Raw genomic sequence first — 19738 nt, forward strand, 5'->3', positions numbered from 1 at the left:
TTTGTTGCACTAGTATAGGAAAGGGTCTAAATCTCTGTGGGGATACAGCAGTGCATGAAGCAGTACCAAGCCCTCCTAAACATTTTGAAATAAAGGATGGGGGAATTGGTGAAGTCATATCTGATATAAGTTGACCATATTTTCAGTAGGGTCGGCACCCATTCAAAGCAGGTTGAAAACAGCCCAGTGCTGAGACATTAACTGCTCTGGAGGAAAACAGTGGAATGTGGGTCTAGATGGGAACGTTTCTTCTCCAAATGGTGGTTTTCTTGGTGTGGCTGCTTGTGCTGCTGCCACATGTTGTGAGCAAGAGAGATTCTGTTCATCCCAGCATGAAGACTCCTTCCAGTAAATGCAGAGTCATTGACCACATCGCGAGTTGGCATGAGTTTTATCAACCGGAAGACCTTGTCATCGGAGAGATTGCTTCTACATTCTCTTCCCTCTACCCCTCTACAAATTTCAGTGCAAAGTCATCTCCACTGTTCATGAAGGAACTCATGTAAGGACTTCTCCTCCACACCCATAGCATCTTTTTGCTTAGCTCATAATAACTTGGAGCAGATTATTATCCAACTGAAAGCTTAAAAAATGGTTTCCGTTCAGTACAAAAAAATGTATCTAGGCCACTTCTGGGTTTTCACTGATTTTGTTTGTTAATTGGTAAAAATTAATTTATTTTTTCCATCACTTAATTCTAACATGAAATGAAAATTAAAGACATAGGGGCAAAAAGTCCTTTTTTCCCTGTTCTTTCACATGGTTTCTCTATGGAGCAAGTGGAAACTAGATCAGTTTTTGACCTTTTTTGTGGCATTATGCCTGGCACAATGTTATTGTAGCACTCCAGGAACAACCCAGAGCTGTAGTAATTTCATGCTATGTAGAATCCTGATGCTACACATAACGCAGAAGAGCAACCAATGTCCCATCAAAAAAAATCAAGTCCATAAGAAACTCTATTTCTCTAAGATGCTTCAGCTATTGTTATTGTTTCAGTACACAGTATGTATCTTCTATTGCAGTGTGATGCCAAAGAATTACCAGCATATCCTAGCCTTAGTATTTGCTATCAAGGAGATCAATGGAAATCCCTCACTCCTACCTAATGTCACGTTGGGGTTTCGCATCTCTGAGAGCTACTACAATCCACAGATTACTTATATGGCCACCCTTGGTCTGCTTTCTACAGTGCATAGATTCCACCCCAACTACAAGTGTGATCTGCAGAACAATTTGATAGCCATCATTGGAGGAATGTACCCTCTCATCTCTCTTGAGATTGCCACAATTTCACAGCCTTACAAGATTCCACAGGTAGGTTTGTAGACATGAATTGGCTCCTTCCCCCATAATAGGAGAAAGAGCAGGCTTTCACAGTTGAATTTTGGCTCCTTCCTCACATCAGTTAAGAGGCATAGGCAGAGAGAATGGGCAGTCAGTGTTTCTGCAAGGTGGTTCTTTGATTGGTATTTTGTTCCAAAGCTGAGAGGGAACCCCAGGCAATGAAAAGCAAGCAGGAAGGTGCTGGCATTTATCCATTGTGAGTTCCATACATGTAAGTTTCATCTGGTGTTTACACCTTGCAAAATAAAACACATTGCAAAAATTGCCCATGTATACTTACAATTCTAACAATGATAAACCCAGAGAATGTGAAGATCTTGTGCAGAAAGGCAATGAAGTGGTTTTTGAGACTTAAAACCTTAGTTCCACATGACCTCAAGGAGGGGGTGGATTAGTTTTCCTCTGGAAGGCTGAGCGCCGAAGAATTGATGCTTTCGAACTGTGGTGCTGGAGAAGACTCTTACGAGTCCCCTGGACTGCAAGGAGGTCAAATCAGTCAATCCTAAAGGAAATCAACCCTGAGTGCTCATTGGAAGGACAGATACTGAAGCTGAAGATCAAATATTTTGGCCACCAAATTCGAAGAGAAAAGTCACTGGAAAAGACCCTGATGCTGGGAAAGACTGAAGGCAAAAGGAGAAGGGGACGGCAGAGGATGAGGTGGCTAGATAGCATCACTGATGCAATGAATATGAACTTGAGCACACTCCAGGAGAGAGCAGAGGACAGGAAGGCCTGGCGTGCTATGGTCCATGGGGTCACGAAGAGTCGGACATGACTGAACGACTGAACAACAACACGTAATTCAGACCTTACAGCTAGAGACACTTCCCCTTGGAGTACCAGTACAACCAGTTTGTCCCTGACATTTAATCATGAGTTATGACTAATGCCTGTGTAGCAGATTGATAACTTCTGTTGTATGGTGTAAATTGTAACACCTTGCATCATCTTCAAATGTAAGAGACAGCACTGACAGAGGTCTCTGAAGGCCTTTTAAAGAATTGTAAGTATACATATACCATTTTTGCCATGTGTATTATTTGATGTTAGTAGTTATGGATGATATACTAAACTAATATATTTTCTGTTTTTATGGTCCCAATGAAGGACATTACTAATAATCTGTCTGAAACGCTTCGGGTTTCTGGAAGAATAGAACTATGTTTTCAGAGAAGTTATAACCAGGCAGGCAGACAGAGTTAAGCAGACATTCAGTTCTGGCAGTTCCCCCATCACACCCCAGATAGGCATGATTCAGAAGGTGGGCTTAATATTTGCCATTCCACACGCCCAGCACCTACCAGCACCTAGGGACATGAATTCGGAGTGGGCGAATATGTCAGTTTCAGTTTTTCACACATTCATTAAAAAAAAGCAAAACACAAGGTTCTCCCCCCACCAGATATGTTCACCAATTTTGGTTCCGATTTGGTTCCTAAATTCCTATCAAAACTGGACTGAAATTAAATTCTCACCAATTCCTACATAAAATATCTGGAAATTGTGAGTGGAGATGGGTTAAAGAAGATGCAGACAACAAAGTTTGGGTTGAAAATTGGGCCACATTTATTGAAAATATCTGCAAAGGGGTACCTAGGATGGGCACCTTACTGTGCCAGCGACTAGCTGGCACTTCTTGGGCGAAAACACACCCAGCCTGAGGGGTGGCGTCGATCTCGCCATCCCTCCAGACTGCCCCTTCTGGGGGAGGTAGACCTCCCCCTGTCACCCCCTCCCGGTGCCACACAACACCTGGGTGAGTGAGTAGGGTTGGTCTCCCAGGCAACCCTTATCCCCCCGCTGAGCAGCACAACCTGTTCAGGGGGCCTCAGGCATCACCTGTCACTATAAGGTGCCTCTGCATGCACACCATCCCTAATCTCATTCTGCTTTTGCCCATCCTAACCACCAACTGAAATGTGACCTATGAGAGATTGAACTTGATTTGCCTACTAGATGCACCCTACCCCAATAACAGTGTGAAGTAGGCAAAAACACATGTAGTAAAGGCCAACTGAACTGTGAGCCAAACTTACCTCGTGCGAATGTCCCCCCGTGAAAACACCGTGATAGGCTACGTAAATCTTTACATAGCCTATCATGGCTGACTTTGAAAAAAAAAAGAAAAGCGTGTATGCAAATGGCGGCGCCCATGGGCGCCGCCATTTGTGTTCCATATTTTGGCACGGGTAGTCTATGTAAATATTTACGCAGACTACGGCGAAAATAAGGGCAACGCTATTTGTGTAAGCGCTTTTCTTTTCTTTTTTTCAAAGTTAGCCTATCACGGTGTTTTTTTGAAAATCTAGCTGTGATAGGCTACGTAAATCTTTACGTAGCCTATCACATTGGTTATTTTTTTTTTAACTTGGAAATGGCAGTGGCGGCAGCTGGTCAGAAGACCGGCTGCCGCTGCCGCACCGCCGCCGCACCACCACCGCACCACCCCCGCACCGCCGCTGGGACCCACCGCCGCGAGGGACATTCGCACGAGGTCCCATCCTGGGGGGTGGCAGGGGGGTGGCGGACTGTTTGTCCACCAATTTTGGGGGGCTGAATGCATTGGCATTCGGCCTCCCGGAGATTCGTGGAGAAATTCTCTGACATCCCTACTTGGAGGTGGGCCGAAGTGGTGCACAGCTTGGGCTTTGGGCTGAAGCAGTGCATGGCCCTACTCTCTCTCTCTCTCTCTCTCTCTCTCTCTCTCTTACACACACATACACACACCAATCCATCTATTCACGCATGTGCACGCGCACACACACAATAGCAAGGATGCCATGTCCTCATAATGCACACGTCCATGAATACACACAGGGCCTGCCCTTCTGTTCATTGCAACCCCAGTTAGATCACACTCACTCTCCTTAGGATCCCTCCAAAAGCCCCCCTTTGGGGAGCACCCCTAAAATCTTTATTTCTCCCCTTGTGTGACGCACACATATGCATCTGACCTCCATTCAGACATCAGGAAACTGCACTGCCTATCACCCCCAGGACACTTGAAGCTGGCTCCCCTAACCCTCTGGAGGGCCTCCTGCTGCCCTTCCTAGGCCCCCACTGGTCTCCCTACCTCCTCACTGCTTTCTAACCCCCGCATATGCTGGATCTTGCCAAACAGCAGCAACAGGCATCCCATCATCTTCTCCCCCCTTCTTGGTCTTGATGGCTGGGTGTGTTGCAGAGGGAAGTATCAACCTGCAGCCATCCAGCCATCTTAATTTCCTATGCCTGTCTCTGAGCCCCACATGCAGGCCAAAGCCATGCATGCGACAGTTGTAAAGGCAGGGGCTGGAGGCCCTCGCTTCGCTTTGAAGCAGTCCCAGCTGCTTGTAAGTCCTTTAAAAACAATACTGTAAAATAAAAATCAGGAGGACGAGGGCACCATGGTGGGCACCATGGAAGGTATCGGGGGGCACACTGGTGCCTGCAGGCAACATGTCGCCTACCCCCGATAACCAGAACAGGCCCAGAAACAGAGCACTCTATGGCCCACACCCCAAACTGACAAGAACAATATTTTCCTTAGATGTAATGATATGACCCTAGTCACATGTTGGGAAACTGAGCATGACTTTGAGTATCCCTTTTGTTGTTGTTGTCATTCAGTCGTTCAGTCGTGTCCGACTCTTCGTGACCCCATGGACCATAGCATGCCAGGCCTTCCTGTCCTGCATTCTCTCCCGGAGCGTGCTCAAGTCCATATTCATTGCATCGGTGATGCTATCTAGCCATCTTATCCTCTGCCGTCCCCTTCTGCTTTTGCCTTCAGTCTTACCCAGCATCAGGGTCTTTTCCAGAGAGTTTTCTCTTTGCTTTAGGTAGCCAAAATATTTGATCTTCAGCTTCAGTATCTGTCCTTCCATTGAGCACTCAGGGTTGATTTCCTTTAGGATTGACTGATTTGAACTCCTCGCAGTCCAGGGGACTCGTAAGAGTCTTCTCCAGCACCACAGTTCGAAAGCATCAATTCTTCGGCGCTCAGCCTTCCTTATAGTCCAGCTCTCACAGCCATACATTACTATTGGGAAAACCATAGCTTTGATTAGACGGACCTTTGTCGGCAAGGTGATGTCTCTGCTTCTGACTATGCTGTCTAGGTTTGCCATAGCTTTCCTCCCAAGGAGCAAGCGTCTTTTAATTTCATGGCTACAGTCACCGTCTGTGGTGATCTTGGAGCCCAAGAAAGTAAAATCTGTCACTGCTTCCATTTTTTCCCCTTCTATATGCCAGGAAGTGATTGGGCCAGATGCCATGATCTTCATTTTTTTAATGTTGAGTTTCAAACCAGCTTTTGCTCTCTCCTCTTTCATCCTCAACAAGAGGCTCTTTAGATCCTCTTTGCTTTCTGCCATTACAGTGGTATCGTCTGTGTATCGGAGGTTGTTGATAAGTCTCCCGGCAATCTTAATTCCCTAAATGTCCCTAAATGTATATCAGTAAAAGACACATTAGATCAATAATATTAATAAACAATGGAATATATTTAATGAATCCTAAAAGGTAGATGATGATGATGATGATGAATTTCCCCCCATCGGTCCACAATTTCCAGAAAGTTTAGATCTCTCATTTTTCTATAAAGGTCTTCTTATTACATAGTTCGTCTTCTTAAATGTATTTTAAAACAAAACATGTCTTAAAACAAAATATTTCATAATCCAGAGTTGCTCATTTCTTCCAAAACATTCGTGTGTGTGTGTGTACAAAACAAGGTCCTTAGGAGGGGAAAATTGAAAAACCCATTTTTTTCCCTGGATTTTCTCATTTTCTTGACCTTCACATCTCTACCCCCACCATCATGCTCTTGATGGCAGGAAAAACTGGCATTTCCTCCAGGCCATCATGCACATTAAATTTCAGTCAGAGTTCACTAAAGTAAAGGTGAAAAAAATGTGAAAATGATAATGAACGTATTTATTCTTCACATTCTTGTCTCCTTTTTGTCTTCTTTTCATTCTCTTTACATTAAACAAATATAGAACAAATGAGAAAGCATTGATTTCATGTTTCATTTCTTTTTTATAGGAATGCACACTTCTGTTTTCTGGCATACAATGATGTTCACCAGCTTAGGCTAGTGAGCAAGCTACAACATCTCCGAGACAGTGATTGCCTGCCCATTGTTTTATCCATGCACTATTACCCTGTAGATTGGAGTGCTGCAATTAGGGATGTACGAAAGTTCCACCACGGATCTCAGGGAGGCTGAATGCCAGCGCATTCGGCCCCCCGAAATCAGTGGCAGAACAGCCCGCCACCCCCCTGCCACCCCCCAGGACGAGACTTACCTTGGGAGGATCTTTCTGGCGGCGGCGGTGGCTGGTCTTCTGACTGGCTGCCACCACCTCCATTTCCAGGTTAAAAAACAAAACAAAACAAAAAAAGTTATAGGCTACGTAAAGACTTAAGTGTGCTAGATTTTAAAAAACCCCGTGATAGGCTACGTAAATCTTTATGTTGCCTATCACGGCTGACTTAACCCCCCCCAAAACCACGCATATGCAAATGGTGGCAGCCATGGCCGCCGCCATTTGTGTTCCTTATTTTGGCACGTCTTAGTCTACGTAAACATTTACGTAGACTAAGACGGTGAAAACAAGGGGAATGCAAATAGCTTAGACACGCGTTTTTTTAAAAAAAATCAGCCGTGATAGGCTACGTAAAGATTTACGTAGCCTATCACGGCTGACTGCAGGGACACAAACGGCGGCGGCTATGTCTGCCGCGATTTGCATCCCTGCTAGCCAGTGGCTGGATGTCCGGCTGCTGGCGGAGCCGGCCGGCGGTTCCGCAGAATTGCTGAGGAGTGGAGCCGGCCAGCCAGGATTCTGGACGGGAGGAACGGAGTGCCTCCCCCCCCGGCCAGGATTCCGGGGGGAGAGACGGAACGCCTCCCCCCCCATCAACATAATCCATGGAAAGGTAAGTCACTTTCGTACATCCCTAGCTGCAATGCATTGTATTTGGGGCTGCCTTTGAAGACTTCTTGGGAACTTCAGTTAGTACAAAATGCAGCATCTCTGTGATTCCACAGCTGGCTGGAGAACCATAGGCTGTCTTTACACAAGGCGTTTATTGTGCGCTCGTGATTGGTCACTCATGGAAGGTTGTGGGTCATTTACATAATGCCATCAGCCTCCAGGGCACATCCAGCTGGTTTTTTTTTAATCTTTATCCTGCTAAATAAATAAATAAAAAGAGATAATCCACTACTGAGATGTAAATTTGCTTCAATGGCTGTTTGTGTGTGCAGTTCTGCTATAACCACAGCCTGGGAAAAAGAAGCCATTGAGCTAGTAGGAAAATCACAATTCCACCCCCTTGACTTGGAGGAAGATTTGGGGAAATGCTTCTCAAATTTGCAGATGACCCAAGATTGGTGTGGTAGCTATTAAAGACAGCAACAAAATTCAAAATGATCTTGATAGGTTAGAAAACTGGGCAGAAAGGAACAGAATGAAATTTCACAGGGGCAAGGGCAAAGTTCTTCATTTAGGGGGGGAAATCAAATGCACATGTGTAAGATGGGGAATGCCTGGCTGGTACATATGACAAGAATCTTGGGCTTGTAGTCTATCACCAGCTGAATATGAGTCAGCAGTGCGATGTGGCTGTAAAGAAGGCGAATGCATTTTCAGGAGGCATCAATAGAAGTATAGTTTCAAAATCATGGGAAGTAATCATTGCATCCAACACTGTGCTGGTCAGACCTCGCCTCGAATACTAAGTTCAGTTCTGGACACCACACTTTAAGGAGTCAGATAAATTGTAACGAGTTGGGCAACAGAGACGATCAAGGTATGTTTAGCCTTTAGAATAGTAGACCAAGAGGAGATATCATAGCACTTTTCAAGGACCTGAAGGAGAGGGCCACAACCTGGTCTCTACCATCCAGGACTGTAGGACATGAAATAACATAGCCTGTTGAATGGTTTAATGTGCTTTTAGCTGTATAAATTCTTTATTGTTTTATACTGTTGAAATTGATTTTCTTTGTAAGGCACCCTGAGAACTTAATGATATACCAATGTTTTAAACAAACAAACAAACAAACAAACAAACAGGCTTAAGGTAGGTGAAGGAGGATTTTGGTTAAATATCAGAGCAGTCAGACAATGTGTCCACATGCCTAGGGAGGTGGTCAGGTATTGAATACTGGAGGTATTCAAGCAGAGACTGGACAGCTGTCTGTCAGGGGTACTTTAAACTGGATTCCTGCAGTGAGCAGGGGGTTAGACTCGATGGCCTGTTATAGGTAATTGATACTATGAAAGGATGACTCTATACATATTTTGTATAATACAGTTTAAATCCCTGAAAATACAACTAGAATGTCAGGGATAAAGCTTTAGATGAGTCATTTTTCTGTAGGAGGGGCAGCATTGAGAGGGTTCCATCAACTGAGACTTCAACTGAAGCATAAAATGATACAAGAGATACATTATGATAACTAGACCTCATTTATCCATGCAGGGAATTTTTACCCCATCCCATCAGGTATTTGGTAGAAATGATTAGATGTGTCATTTATTGCACACAAAAATGTGTGCAATTCATAAAATATTCATATTCATAAAATCTTTTCATAAAATCTTTATATTTCAGCTCACCTGTGCAGCATTTCTCCCGGCTTGGGGTGACAAATCAGTCTCCCGTCCTTTGTACCAGATGGTCCCAAATGAAGCTCAGCAGTACACTGGGATTGTCCAGTTGCTTGTGCATTTCAAATGGACATGGATTGGGCTCTTTACTGTGGATAATATTCATGGAGAAGGGCGTTTGCAAAAATTACTGCCAATGCTGTCACAGGGGGGCATCTGTGTTGCCTTCATAGAAAAATTGCCACCATTCCAAAAACACGCTGAAAAGGCAGGGTCATTGCAGGGTGAATTGGAATACAATTCAGCCTTCATGGAAACAAAAGCCAATGTATTTTTTGCTGATGCTGCACATACATTAATAATTAAAATTAGCTCATTTCTTCAGAGGGCAGTCCTGGATTCCCCAATAAGTAAGGTATGGATTATGAAAACAGCCTGGGATTTCACATCAGGCACCAATTTAAGGGGCCATGATATACAGTCCCTCCATGGCATGCTATCCTTTGCAGTCCACTCAAAGGAACCGTTAGGATTCAAGCAATTTCTTCAGAGCGTAAAACCTTCCTGGGCAAAACAAGACGGATTCATCCATGATTTCTGGGAGAAGGTTTTCAAGTGTTCATTGAAAAAATCAAATGAGGGTGAGGTGATAAATCAAGGCTGCAGTGGGGAGGAGGAACTGGAGAGCCTCCCTGGAACTTTCTTTGAGATGAGTATGGCTGGTCACAGCTACAGTGTTCACAGTGCTGCCCATGCTGTGGCGCATGCTCTACACTCGATGTGTGAATCCAGATCCAAACACAGGTCATGGGTGGCCGGAAGAAAGCTGGAGCCCTTGAATCTGCTGGCATGGCAGGTATTTTCACTCAAAAGTTCATCTCTTCTTTGTTTGGATTGGGTGGTGGCTGTGGGAAATGTAAGCTGATACCAGTGCCATCAAAATCCATGTAAAACCTTTTCATGTCCACTCTACGTTAATTAATTAATTTCATTTATTTTATTTCTTTCATTTCTATACTACGCAATAGCCAAATCTCTCTGGGTGGTTCACAAAAATTAAAACCACAAAAACACAGCATAAAACCATATAAAATGTGAATGCTTAAAACCACCATAGAACAGTACAAACAGAATAAAACAAAGCAGCAATGCAATGATTTAAAATACAGATTTAAAACACCAAAGATAAAAGACTAGGAGGCTTAAATGCTAAAATACTGGGCGAATAGAAGGCTCTTCACCTGGTGCCTTTTATTAAGGAGTACGGCATAGGTGCCAGCCAAACCCCTCTAGGGAGCTCATTCCACAGCCGGGGCGCCACAGCAGTAAAGGCCCTCTTCCTGGTAGCCACCCACCTCACTTCCTTTGACAGGGGCTCACAGAGAAGGACCACTGAGGATGATCTTAGGGTCCAGGCAGGCGCATATGGAAGGAGGGAATCCTTCAGATAACCTGGCCCCAAGCCATTAAGGGCTTTGACTGTTAATACCAGCACTTTGAATTGGGCCTGGAAATGGACTGGCAGCCAGTGCAGCTGGAAAAGTACTGGTGTAATGTGATCTCATTGGCCAGTCCCTGCTAACAGTCTTGCTGCCCTATTTTGGACTAGCTGAAGTTTCTGGACCATTTTCAAAGGCAGCCCTCCTATAACGCATTGCAGTAATCCAGATGAGAGGTATCAGATCATGGAGTTAGAGGTTATCAGAGGTTATCAGAGCATCAGTAGCTAGAGTTTTGCTGTCCAGATAAGGGTGTAGTTACCACAAATTGCTTCCCAGCTTCTCAATGGAGCATTGCTTGAAGGCATGAGCCCTATTCAGGTATTCATGTTACCATGTTCAATCAACACACAAGGAGAGGGAACGCTCCAGCCCCCCCCTCTGCTGTCACATCTGTCACTCTGTATACATGGAGGGTGATGATCTGAAGAGGAGCAACTCCTGTATCTATGGGTTCTTAAACAGGGTTCCTAATGGGGCCTCCGTGGATACAGGAAGCTCTTCTCTTCCAACTGCCACCATCCACATGTACAGGGCGATGGATGTGGCAACAGAGCAGGGTGGGGCTGGAGCACACTATCTCCTCATGTGTTGAGTAAACATGGTAACAAGTATGCCTGAATGGGGCCATGATACATGAGTTGTTAGGGTTTCGATTTGGGTTAAATTAGGGTTTGTTGTTGTTGTTCAGTCGTGTCCGACTCTTTGTGACCCCATGGACAATAGCACGCCAGGCCTTCCTGTCCTCTGCTCTCTCCCGGAGTGTGCTCAATTCCATATTCATTGCATCAGTGATGCTATCTAGCCATCTCATCCTCTGCCGTCCCCTTCTCCTTTTGCCTTCAGTCTTTCCCAGCATCAGGGTCTTTTCCAGAGAGTTTTCTCTTTGCATTAGGTGGCCAAAATATTTGAGCTTCAGCTTCATGGTCATAATATTGACCATGTGGTGATGTGTAGAGTCACCATTTTGTGCTGTTGGAAAAGAGTGTTTGCTATGATCAGCGTGTTCTCTTGGCAAAACTCTATTAGCCTTTGTCCTGCTTCATTTTGTACACCAAGGCCATGCTTGCTTGTTAAATTAGGGTTAAATACTATCAATTTGATCATTGTCTCCATCTCCTTTTCCAGAAACCCCTGATCAGTAACTTAGTTTTCTCGAGGGTCACATTAAGACAGGATGGGGGTGTGATGACTCAACACCTAATTAACCAAATTGTTCTGTCACAAATTTCTGTTTCCACTCGGTTAGCAAGACAGACAACTCTTCCTGGTAGACAGACTTTGCATCCCTCCAGCCACAGAACTCTCAGGGAAAGCCTTTAAGGGGCTAGACCCAGACAAATGTAAAATATTCTCAACAAATCTAGGATAGTTACTTGTCAGTGTGATTGTGAAAATACTTTGCTGTCCCATTATATCTTTTCCTCCTTGAATTTAGCTCCATCCTTTTCTAAGGGGCATCTCATTCAACAACAGTGCAGGAGAGACAATACAGTTTGATGAAAATGGAGAAGTAGTCACAGAATTTGATGTTACCAACTGGGTAATTTTCCCAAATCAGTCTTTTCTGAGAGTTCAAGTTGGAAGGTTTAGTCCACAGGCTCCTTGTGGAAATCAGTTAACAATTGAAGATAAAAGCATTGTGTGGCCTAGGATGTTTAACCAGGTGAGACAGAAAGAACCTAAAGTTTTTTTAGATGAAAAATTGTAGATGGCTAATTCATATGAGTCTGATTTAACACAACCTATTTTTTGTGAGTTTGTTGAAAATGAACTTAATGCCATCTGTCATATACAACGTATCAAGGTGATAGACAACAATAACAACAATATCTAAATATTAAAGGGCCATAGCTGTGTGGCCCTGTGTTAAGGCTGAGTTGGAACAATCTCATTCCATCAGTATAACCAGAAATCAGCGGGGATTACGTTCTATATCATATACTGAGAAAATGTCTCAATGGACTGATCTGAAATCTCAAAAGAGAGCCTTCTCAGTAGTGATGCCCACCCCCTGGAACAACTTCCCCCATGTAGTTCAGGAGGCTGAAAACAGGACGTGTTTAAGAGCCTCCTGAAAATGTACCTGTTAACTCAAGCTTCCCCTGGCTTGTAATTAATAATTGTCATGCTGGTCCATTTTATTCTTTTTATTATATTTTTGTCATACTAGATGTAATTGTTTAATAACAGTATATTTCTAACAGTAATTTTAATACTTTAGTACGTGAATCGCTTAGACACTTTGTTATATTAAGTGGCATGTAAGTTGGGGAATTCTGTTGGGGAACTCTGCCATGGAACCCAATGAGGCTGGATTCCAAGAATCCGGCCCCATTGGGGTCCATGGTGGAATGGAGCACTCACCTCCGCGCCCCTCCGGAATCCGTCTAGGCTGGCTCCTCCATGCGGTGACCCTGTGGAGCCAGCCGCTGTTTTTTCACGCGATAGGCTTAGGGATGTCAGAGAATTCCGCCACGGACTCCAGTGAGGCTGGATTCCTTAGAATCCAGCCCCCTGGAATCTATGGTGGAACGGCCTCCCCCCCGCCACCCCATGGAATCCCCCTGGGACAGAGCTTACCTGGCAGTGGATGTGGAGGCGATGGCTCCGGCTGGTCTCCCAGCCGCTGCCAGGTTGCTGTGGCCGCCATTTGCATGGATTCCTTTTGCTGTGATAGGCTAAGTAAATACTTATGTAGCCTATCACAGCAAAGAGCAGGGGCGCAAATGGCGGATGCTACACCATTTGCGCCCCTGCTCTTTGCCGTGATAGGCTACATAAGTATTTATGTAGCCTATCATGGAAAAAGGAAGCCACGCAAATGGTGTAGCAGCCACCATTTGCGTGGCTGCCTTTTGCCATGATAGGCTACATAAATACTTAAGTAGCCTATCACGGCTTGACAGCCATGCGAATGGCGGCCGGCATAGCAGCCACCATTTGTGGCCGCAGCAGCCCAGCCATGGCCGGAATTCCGGCTGCAGCCAGCCCTGGCCAGCTGCTCAACGGAGTCGCCACAGACTGGAGCCGACCGGGGAGGATTCCGGGGGGAGGGACGGAGCGCCTCCCCCCTACCGCCGATGCCCCAGAACAGATTGGTGAGTGGGATTTGTACATCCCTAGATAGGCTACACAAATATCTACATAAATATAATTTGCATAGCCTATCGCATGAAAACAGGGACGCAAATGGCAATGTGGACGCCATTTGCGTCCAGGTTTAGCACAGCAATATGGCACGGCAATGGCGGCCGGCTGTATTGCCAGTGCTGTGGAGCTGGCAGCTGGATCTGCAGGATCACCGCAGAGCGGAGCTGGCATGGATGGATTCCGGGGAGGAGGGACAGATCGCCGCCCCCCCCAGCCGGAACGGGGTAAGTGATCTACCCGGCCCTACATGTAAGTATTGTTAACAAACAAACTCATAGGAAATCCACCCCATTTCAAACACCACGTTTATTTACACCTGCAAATGAGTCCTCAGCCATCAGATGAATCCTCAACCATATCATTCTCAGTCCTAACCCTTCTCCGCTGATATTTCTGATTAGGTGCTGCCCCGTTCTCTGTGTAATGACAACTGCCATCCTGGTTACAGCAGGAAAAAGAAGGAAGGGGAGCCATTTTGCTGTTATGATTGTGTTCCATGTCCACGAGGGAAGGTTTCTTATCAAAAGGGTAGGAGGCATAGTCTTCACAGCTGTCAAGTGCACTACATCTCATACTATCAAGCAAAACTAATTTAATCAAAATTAGCATGGCCCCTGATCTGGAGGGAGTCAGAAGGTCTTAGGTGTCCTTGAATATACCAGAGCCCTTGTTATAGAAGAACGTAAATCTCCTTTTCACATACGGGCCTAGCTATGCTTGGTTATGTCTTTCAACACTCAAAACACTGGATTTGTGGTTTGATTTAGTTAATAATGTGCTTCATAAGCAAATGAAAGAAGAAAGATATATGTACGTAGCTACCAACAAAGAATGCATGGGCATGTCATCTCACAAAAACGATGTGTGTTTTGGGTCATGAGAGCTCTATGGCTGACTCTATGTTAGTCATGTAATTAAATATCTCCCCATACCTCAATGGAAAGAAATTACTGCATACAGAAAGGTAGATGCCACAGAGAAGGATTCTGGTGTTTATGCACATTTTATTATAGTCTTAAGTCCCATGACATTGTGTGTGTGTGTGTGTGTGTTTAAGCCTTCCACCATTTTAAATGGTGATCGGGGCTTGGGTTGTTCTAACTTTTATAAAATTGGAATAATTTCCCCAATCTCTCTGAAACTTTCAGATGCCCGAAAGAAGGTTCACTGTACATATCCTGACAATATCAGGAATATTGGTGAATGTTTGAGGGAGAAAGAGCAGTTTAAAGACAAAAAGTGAAAAAAGCCGCTCCATTTGTCAGAAGTGACTTTCAGGTAGGGATGGCGGAGAATTTCTCCCCGAAACTTCAGGGGGCCGAGCGCCAACGTGTTCGGCCCCCCGAACAAGTTTCAGGGAGAAATCCTCCGCCCCCCCCCAGGACGGGACTTACCTTCCCTGAATGTCCCTCCCGGCGGCGGGTCCGGCTGGCGGTTTGTCCGGTGTTCGAGCGGGGCGGGAGCGGCAGCCGGTCTTTCGACCGGCTGCCGCCCCCGCCATTGCAATCAAAGAAAAAAAAAAAAAGTCCCCTGATAGGCTACGTGACGATTCACGTAGCCTATCACGGCTAGATTTGCAAAGTTAGCCGTGATAGGCTACGTGAATTGTCACGTAGCCTATCACGGGTGACTTTAAAAAAAAAAAAAAAGTGTGTACGGATAATGGCGGCCCCCATAGGGAGCCGCCATTCGCGTTCCTTATTTGGTGGCTGTAGTCTACGTAAATGTTTACATAGACTACGGCGAAAATAAGGGCAACGCTATTTGCATTGCCCTTATTTTCGCTGTAGTCTACGTAAACATTTACGTAGACTACAGCCACCAAATAAGGAACGCGAATGGAGGCTCCCTATGGGGGCCGCCATTCGCGTACGCGCTTTTTTTTTTTTGAAGTCACCCGTGATAGGCTACGTGACAATTCACGTAGCCTATCACGGCTGACTTTGCAGATCTAGCCATGATAGGCTACGTGAATCGTCACGTAGCCTATCAGGGGACGTGTTTTTTTTTTTTTACTTTCGTATTCGTGGCCGGGAGAGGCGGGAAGCCTCCTCCCCGGCCTGAATTTCGGCCGGGCGAGGCGGGAAGCCTCCCCCCCCAGCCTGAATTTCGGCCGGGCGAGGCGGGAAGCCTTCCCCCCGGCCTGAACTTCGCGGGGGGAGCAGCGAAGCGCTCCCCCCACCGCGAACAAGCTGCGAGAAAAGGTAAGTGACTTTCGTCCACCCCTACTTTCAGGGCTCCTTCACATGGAGCTTTTATTCTATTGAGATTGCTCACTCACACAAGTTTGTGGGGCCTTTTCATGATGTCGTTAACCTCCAGGGCACATCCAGAACAATTTCCTGGTTATTGTGCTCCAAAAAAAGTCAGAATGAATAAACCGTCTTTTATTGTTGGATTGTTACACTATTCAAACAGCCACGAGATGGCGCAGATTCATTGTGTTCGATGGAACCTTGAAAATAACATGCTACCCTTCTCAGCAGTCATGTGGTCACCGTGTGGGAGCATGCGATAAATGCAGAAATGGTCCAGAATGGGAGGGCTGGTGACCACCTTTTTAGTCAAGATTTCTGAAGAAGTGAAAGCGTTCTCACATAAAAAGATATTCCTCTTGTACTTTAGTTGGTGAAAAACTGTTTCAATCAAATTTCTATTTGTAGAATAGGAATTCTAATTCTGTCCTCCAAAATGACAACCTGGATTGCCCCCCCTTGCAACAACCAGAATTACCCACCACCCTAGGAGAGCCCTGACTTTCCCCTCCCCCCAACAGATCACACAGATCACACACCCCTACAACAACAACCCAGATTGCCCCCTCCCCACACCCAGACAGCCTGGAATCCCCCAACGCTGAGATATCGTGGGTTGTCCCAACAGTAGGTTTGTGTGTTCTGTATCTCCCCACCCTACAGTAAGAGTGTGGATGTGCGTATGTCCACCCACACCCCAGTGTACGGGTTTGTGGGTCTGTGTCTCTCCCCACCCTTCTGTATATGTTTGGATCTCTCCCCAGCCCCCGATGTGTGTATGTCCCCCCCCCAGTGTGCATCTGTGTGCCTGTCTTTCTCCTCATTCTCCAGTGTGTGTGCATGCTCTGGTCTGTGTCTCCTCACCTCCTAGTGTGTCTCTATCTGTGTCTCCCCAGTCCCCAGTGTGTGCATGTGTCTGTCTCTCTCCCCAGTCCCCAGGATGTATGTATGTCTGCTCCCTGCCCACAGTGTGTGTGTTTCTGCGTGTCCCCACCCCCGCCCTTCAGTCTGTATCTGCGTGCATCTTCCCTCACCTCCCAGTTTGTGTCTTCTTTAGTATTTCAACTAATATCAGAAACAAACAATGAGGGGGGAAAACAGCAAAAGAAAAAGTATCCATTCATAATAACATTTTGCAGCACCAATAACACAAAAAGAGGGAAAAGTGTGGGTGCTTGGAGGGAAAATTGTAAGCAAGCACAATATGTGACATTGCACAACTTCATTACTGATCACAAGGCATGTCACTTACGGCATCTGCCTCAGCTTCCTGGCCTTTGGGGCTTTGGTCCAAAATGAGAGAGCCTCTGGTCTTTTAACCCAGCAGGTTTTTTGATAATTGAATAGAGTTATAGTTGGAGAGAGAGAGAGAGAGAGAGAGAGAGAGAGAGGATAGATATGTAGGGGATTGGACAGGGAAAGGTTAATCAGTCCAGAATGTCTACAAATCTTCCTTAATATGGCAAGCTTCCAAGCACACCTTTCTGTTATGGAAATTAAAGGAAAATGCCCCTGGGAGGCTAGGAGCAAGTTGGAAAGGTGATTTATCCTTATTTATCCCCTCCAAAGAGAGGGAGGTGACAAGATGTCAGTGGGAAACAATACAATATTTTTGGGGACACAGAGAATGAGAATAAGAAAGAACTGAGGTGTAACCTCTGGAAGCATGTGGGAGTTATACCTGCTTCTTAGGAGATCTGATGAGGGACAGGAAGGTTTGCTATTATGGTGTTTTAGGGCATGAAGAGGGTATGGGACTGGCAGAAGCAAAAGAGGCATGCATGCAGGTGATAGATTGATGGGGGCAGCCTGGCTGGGGGCAGTCTTTGCTTGCCTACCTCATGGAGTCGCATGGCTTGGGCTGAGGTTGGCTGGGCCCATGGAAATTCTCACTGGTTGGGCAAGTGTGTGTGTGTGTGTGTGTGTGAGAGAGAGAGAGAGAGAGAGAGAGAGAGAGAGGACTTCTGGGTGATTTTGTACTGCTCAGGTGAGATCTTAAACACAGACGTCTTGGCTTACAGTTCATGCTATAGCACAAAGCACTGCCTTCTCTTTCATATCTGAAGCATCCTTTATTTTATTTTTTCTTTGCACATATGAACTAAGGCCTATGTATGTGGGCAATGCTGAATAATAAGGAAATGAAGTTTGAACTATGCTACATTGTTGCTTCGAGGCCTCTGCTAGCGTAGATTTCATGACCTGTCAATCTCTCTTTTCTTTCCAGATATGGATTTCTGCACTGAATGTTCAGAAGACCATTATTCAAACTTAGAGCAGATCCAATGCATTCCCAAGGTTATAAGCTTCCTCTCCTATGAAGAACCTTTGGGGATCACTTTAGCTTTCTCTGCTCCTGGTCTTGCTCTGATCACAGCTTTGGTACTTGGAACCTTTGTGAAGCACCACGACACTCCCATAGTCAAAGCCAATAACTGGAGCCTCACCTACGTCCTCCTCATCTCTCTCCTTCTTTGCTTCCTCTGCTCTTTGCTGTTCATTGGAAAGCCAAAAGCATTGACTTGCCTTCTCCAGCAAACAGCTTTTGGCATCATCTTCACACTTGCGCTTTCTTCTCTTCTGGCAAAGACCATCACGGTGGTTCTGGCATTCATGGCTACCAAACCAGGATGCAGAATGAGGAAATGGGTAGGGAAAAAGGTGGCCAATTTGATAGTCATTTCCTGCTCCTTGATTCAAACAGGACTTTGCGTGATTTGGCTGAGTACTTTTCCTCCATTCCCAGATATGGACAGGCATTCAGTGACTGGGGAAATTGTGGCAGAATGTGATGAAGGTTCTATCACCATGTTCTACTGTGTCCTGGGCTACATGTTCTTTCTGTCTATTGCCAGCTTCACAGTAGCTTTCCTAGCCAGGAAGTTACCTGACAGTTTCAATGAAGCCAAGTTCATCACCTTCAGCATGTTGGTCTTTTGCAGTGTTTGGCTCTCCTTTGTCCCAGCCTACCTGAGCACCAAAGGAAAATACATGGTGGCTGTGGAAATTTTCTCTATTTTAACCTCCAGTGCTGGCTTACTGGTTTGCATCTTTCTCCCGAAATGCTACATCCTCATGCGGAGGGCTGATCTGAACAACAGGGAGCAACTAATGAGGAGAACAAACTAAAGGAACTCTAAAATTAAAAATTATGAGAGTCACTTTCCTTTTTTTCTGATTTTGTAAATAATTAGGCCAAGTTATCTACAAGAAAAGACAATGGTCCTACTCTATGATTGAACAGGAAGCATCCTTTTGACAGATGCAGAGTCAATCTAGTCCAAAGTCCTAGTGAGTGCAACAGCTTATATTTCTAAGTAAACATCCCTTGGATTAACCAGCATATTTACTCTCTCTGCATGATCCACCAAAAAAGATAATATGTCTAATATGCCAACAAATAAATAATAAAATAAAACCAATCCAAGGGGATGTTATGTATTAACCCTAATCTCCATAAAGCCTGGCTTGGCAACTTGTGCCCCCCTCCCAGATGTTGTTGGACTGCAACTCCCACCATCCCACATCATCGGTTATGCTGGTTGGTTCCCTTGTTTTAATTCTAATACCACTAAGGAATGTCTCTGCAGCATCAGGTTTTAAAAACCTTTTCATCTGGCCTTCAAAAAGAATGCAAAATGTAGCCAGATACAGTATTGAACATGATATTGCAGGTAGGGATGTACGAAAATCACTTACCTGTTGGCGGATTATGTTTATGGTGGTGGTGGGGAGGCATTCCGTCCCTCCCCCCGGAATCCTGGACAGGGGGGAGGCGCTCCCTTTCTCCTCCTCGGATCCTCCGTGGCTGGCTGTGCTCTGCGGCAGCTTTGCGGAGCAGCTGGCCAGGCCCAGCCAGGCCAGAGTCATCCGCAGC

At 45.4% G+C, this 19738-nt stretch overlaps 1 protein-coding gene across 1 annotated transcript; it reads left to right on the top strand.

Moving 5' to 3' along the window:
* The first annotated feature begins 332 nt into the window (after nucleotides 1-332).
* Nucleotides 333-18990, top strand: LOC146341726 (vomeronasal type-2 receptor 26-like). The gene is made up of 5 exons (XM_084807629.1): nucleotides 333-502; nucleotides 1026-1317; nucleotides 11892-12119; nucleotides 14008-14134; nucleotides 18089-18990. Exons 1-5 carry the CDS (start codon nucleotides 333-335, stop codon nucleotides 18988-18990), a joined length of 1719 nt encoding a protein of 572 aa, XP_084663755.1.
* Nucleotides 18991-19738: the final 748 nt, after the last annotated feature.

Source organism: Heloderma suspectum, chromosome 6 (assembly GCF_057233095.1).
Source record: "Heloderma suspectum isolate Gila_16-S chromosome 6, 16-S_ref, whole genome shotgun sequence".
NCBI classification, from domain to species: domain Eukaryota; kingdom Metazoa; phylum Chordata; class Lepidosauria; order Squamata; family Helodermatidae; genus Heloderma; species Heloderma suspectum.

Excerpts from the sequence above, each read along its gene's own strand:
- LOC146341726 (XM_084807629.1), top strand. The coding sequence starts at position 333 with ATGAAGACTCCTTCCAGTAAATGCAGAGTCATTGACCACATCGCGAGT. Across the intron at positions 1,318-11,891 it reads AGCCTTACAAGATTCCACAG|CTCCATCCTTTTCTAAGGGG; the intron begins GTAGGTTTGTAG and ends CCTTGAATTTAG. Across the intron at positions 14,135-18,088 it reads GAAGGTTTCTTATCAAAAGG|ATATGGATTTCTGCACTGAA; the intron begins GTAGGAGGCATA and ends TTTTCTTTCCAG.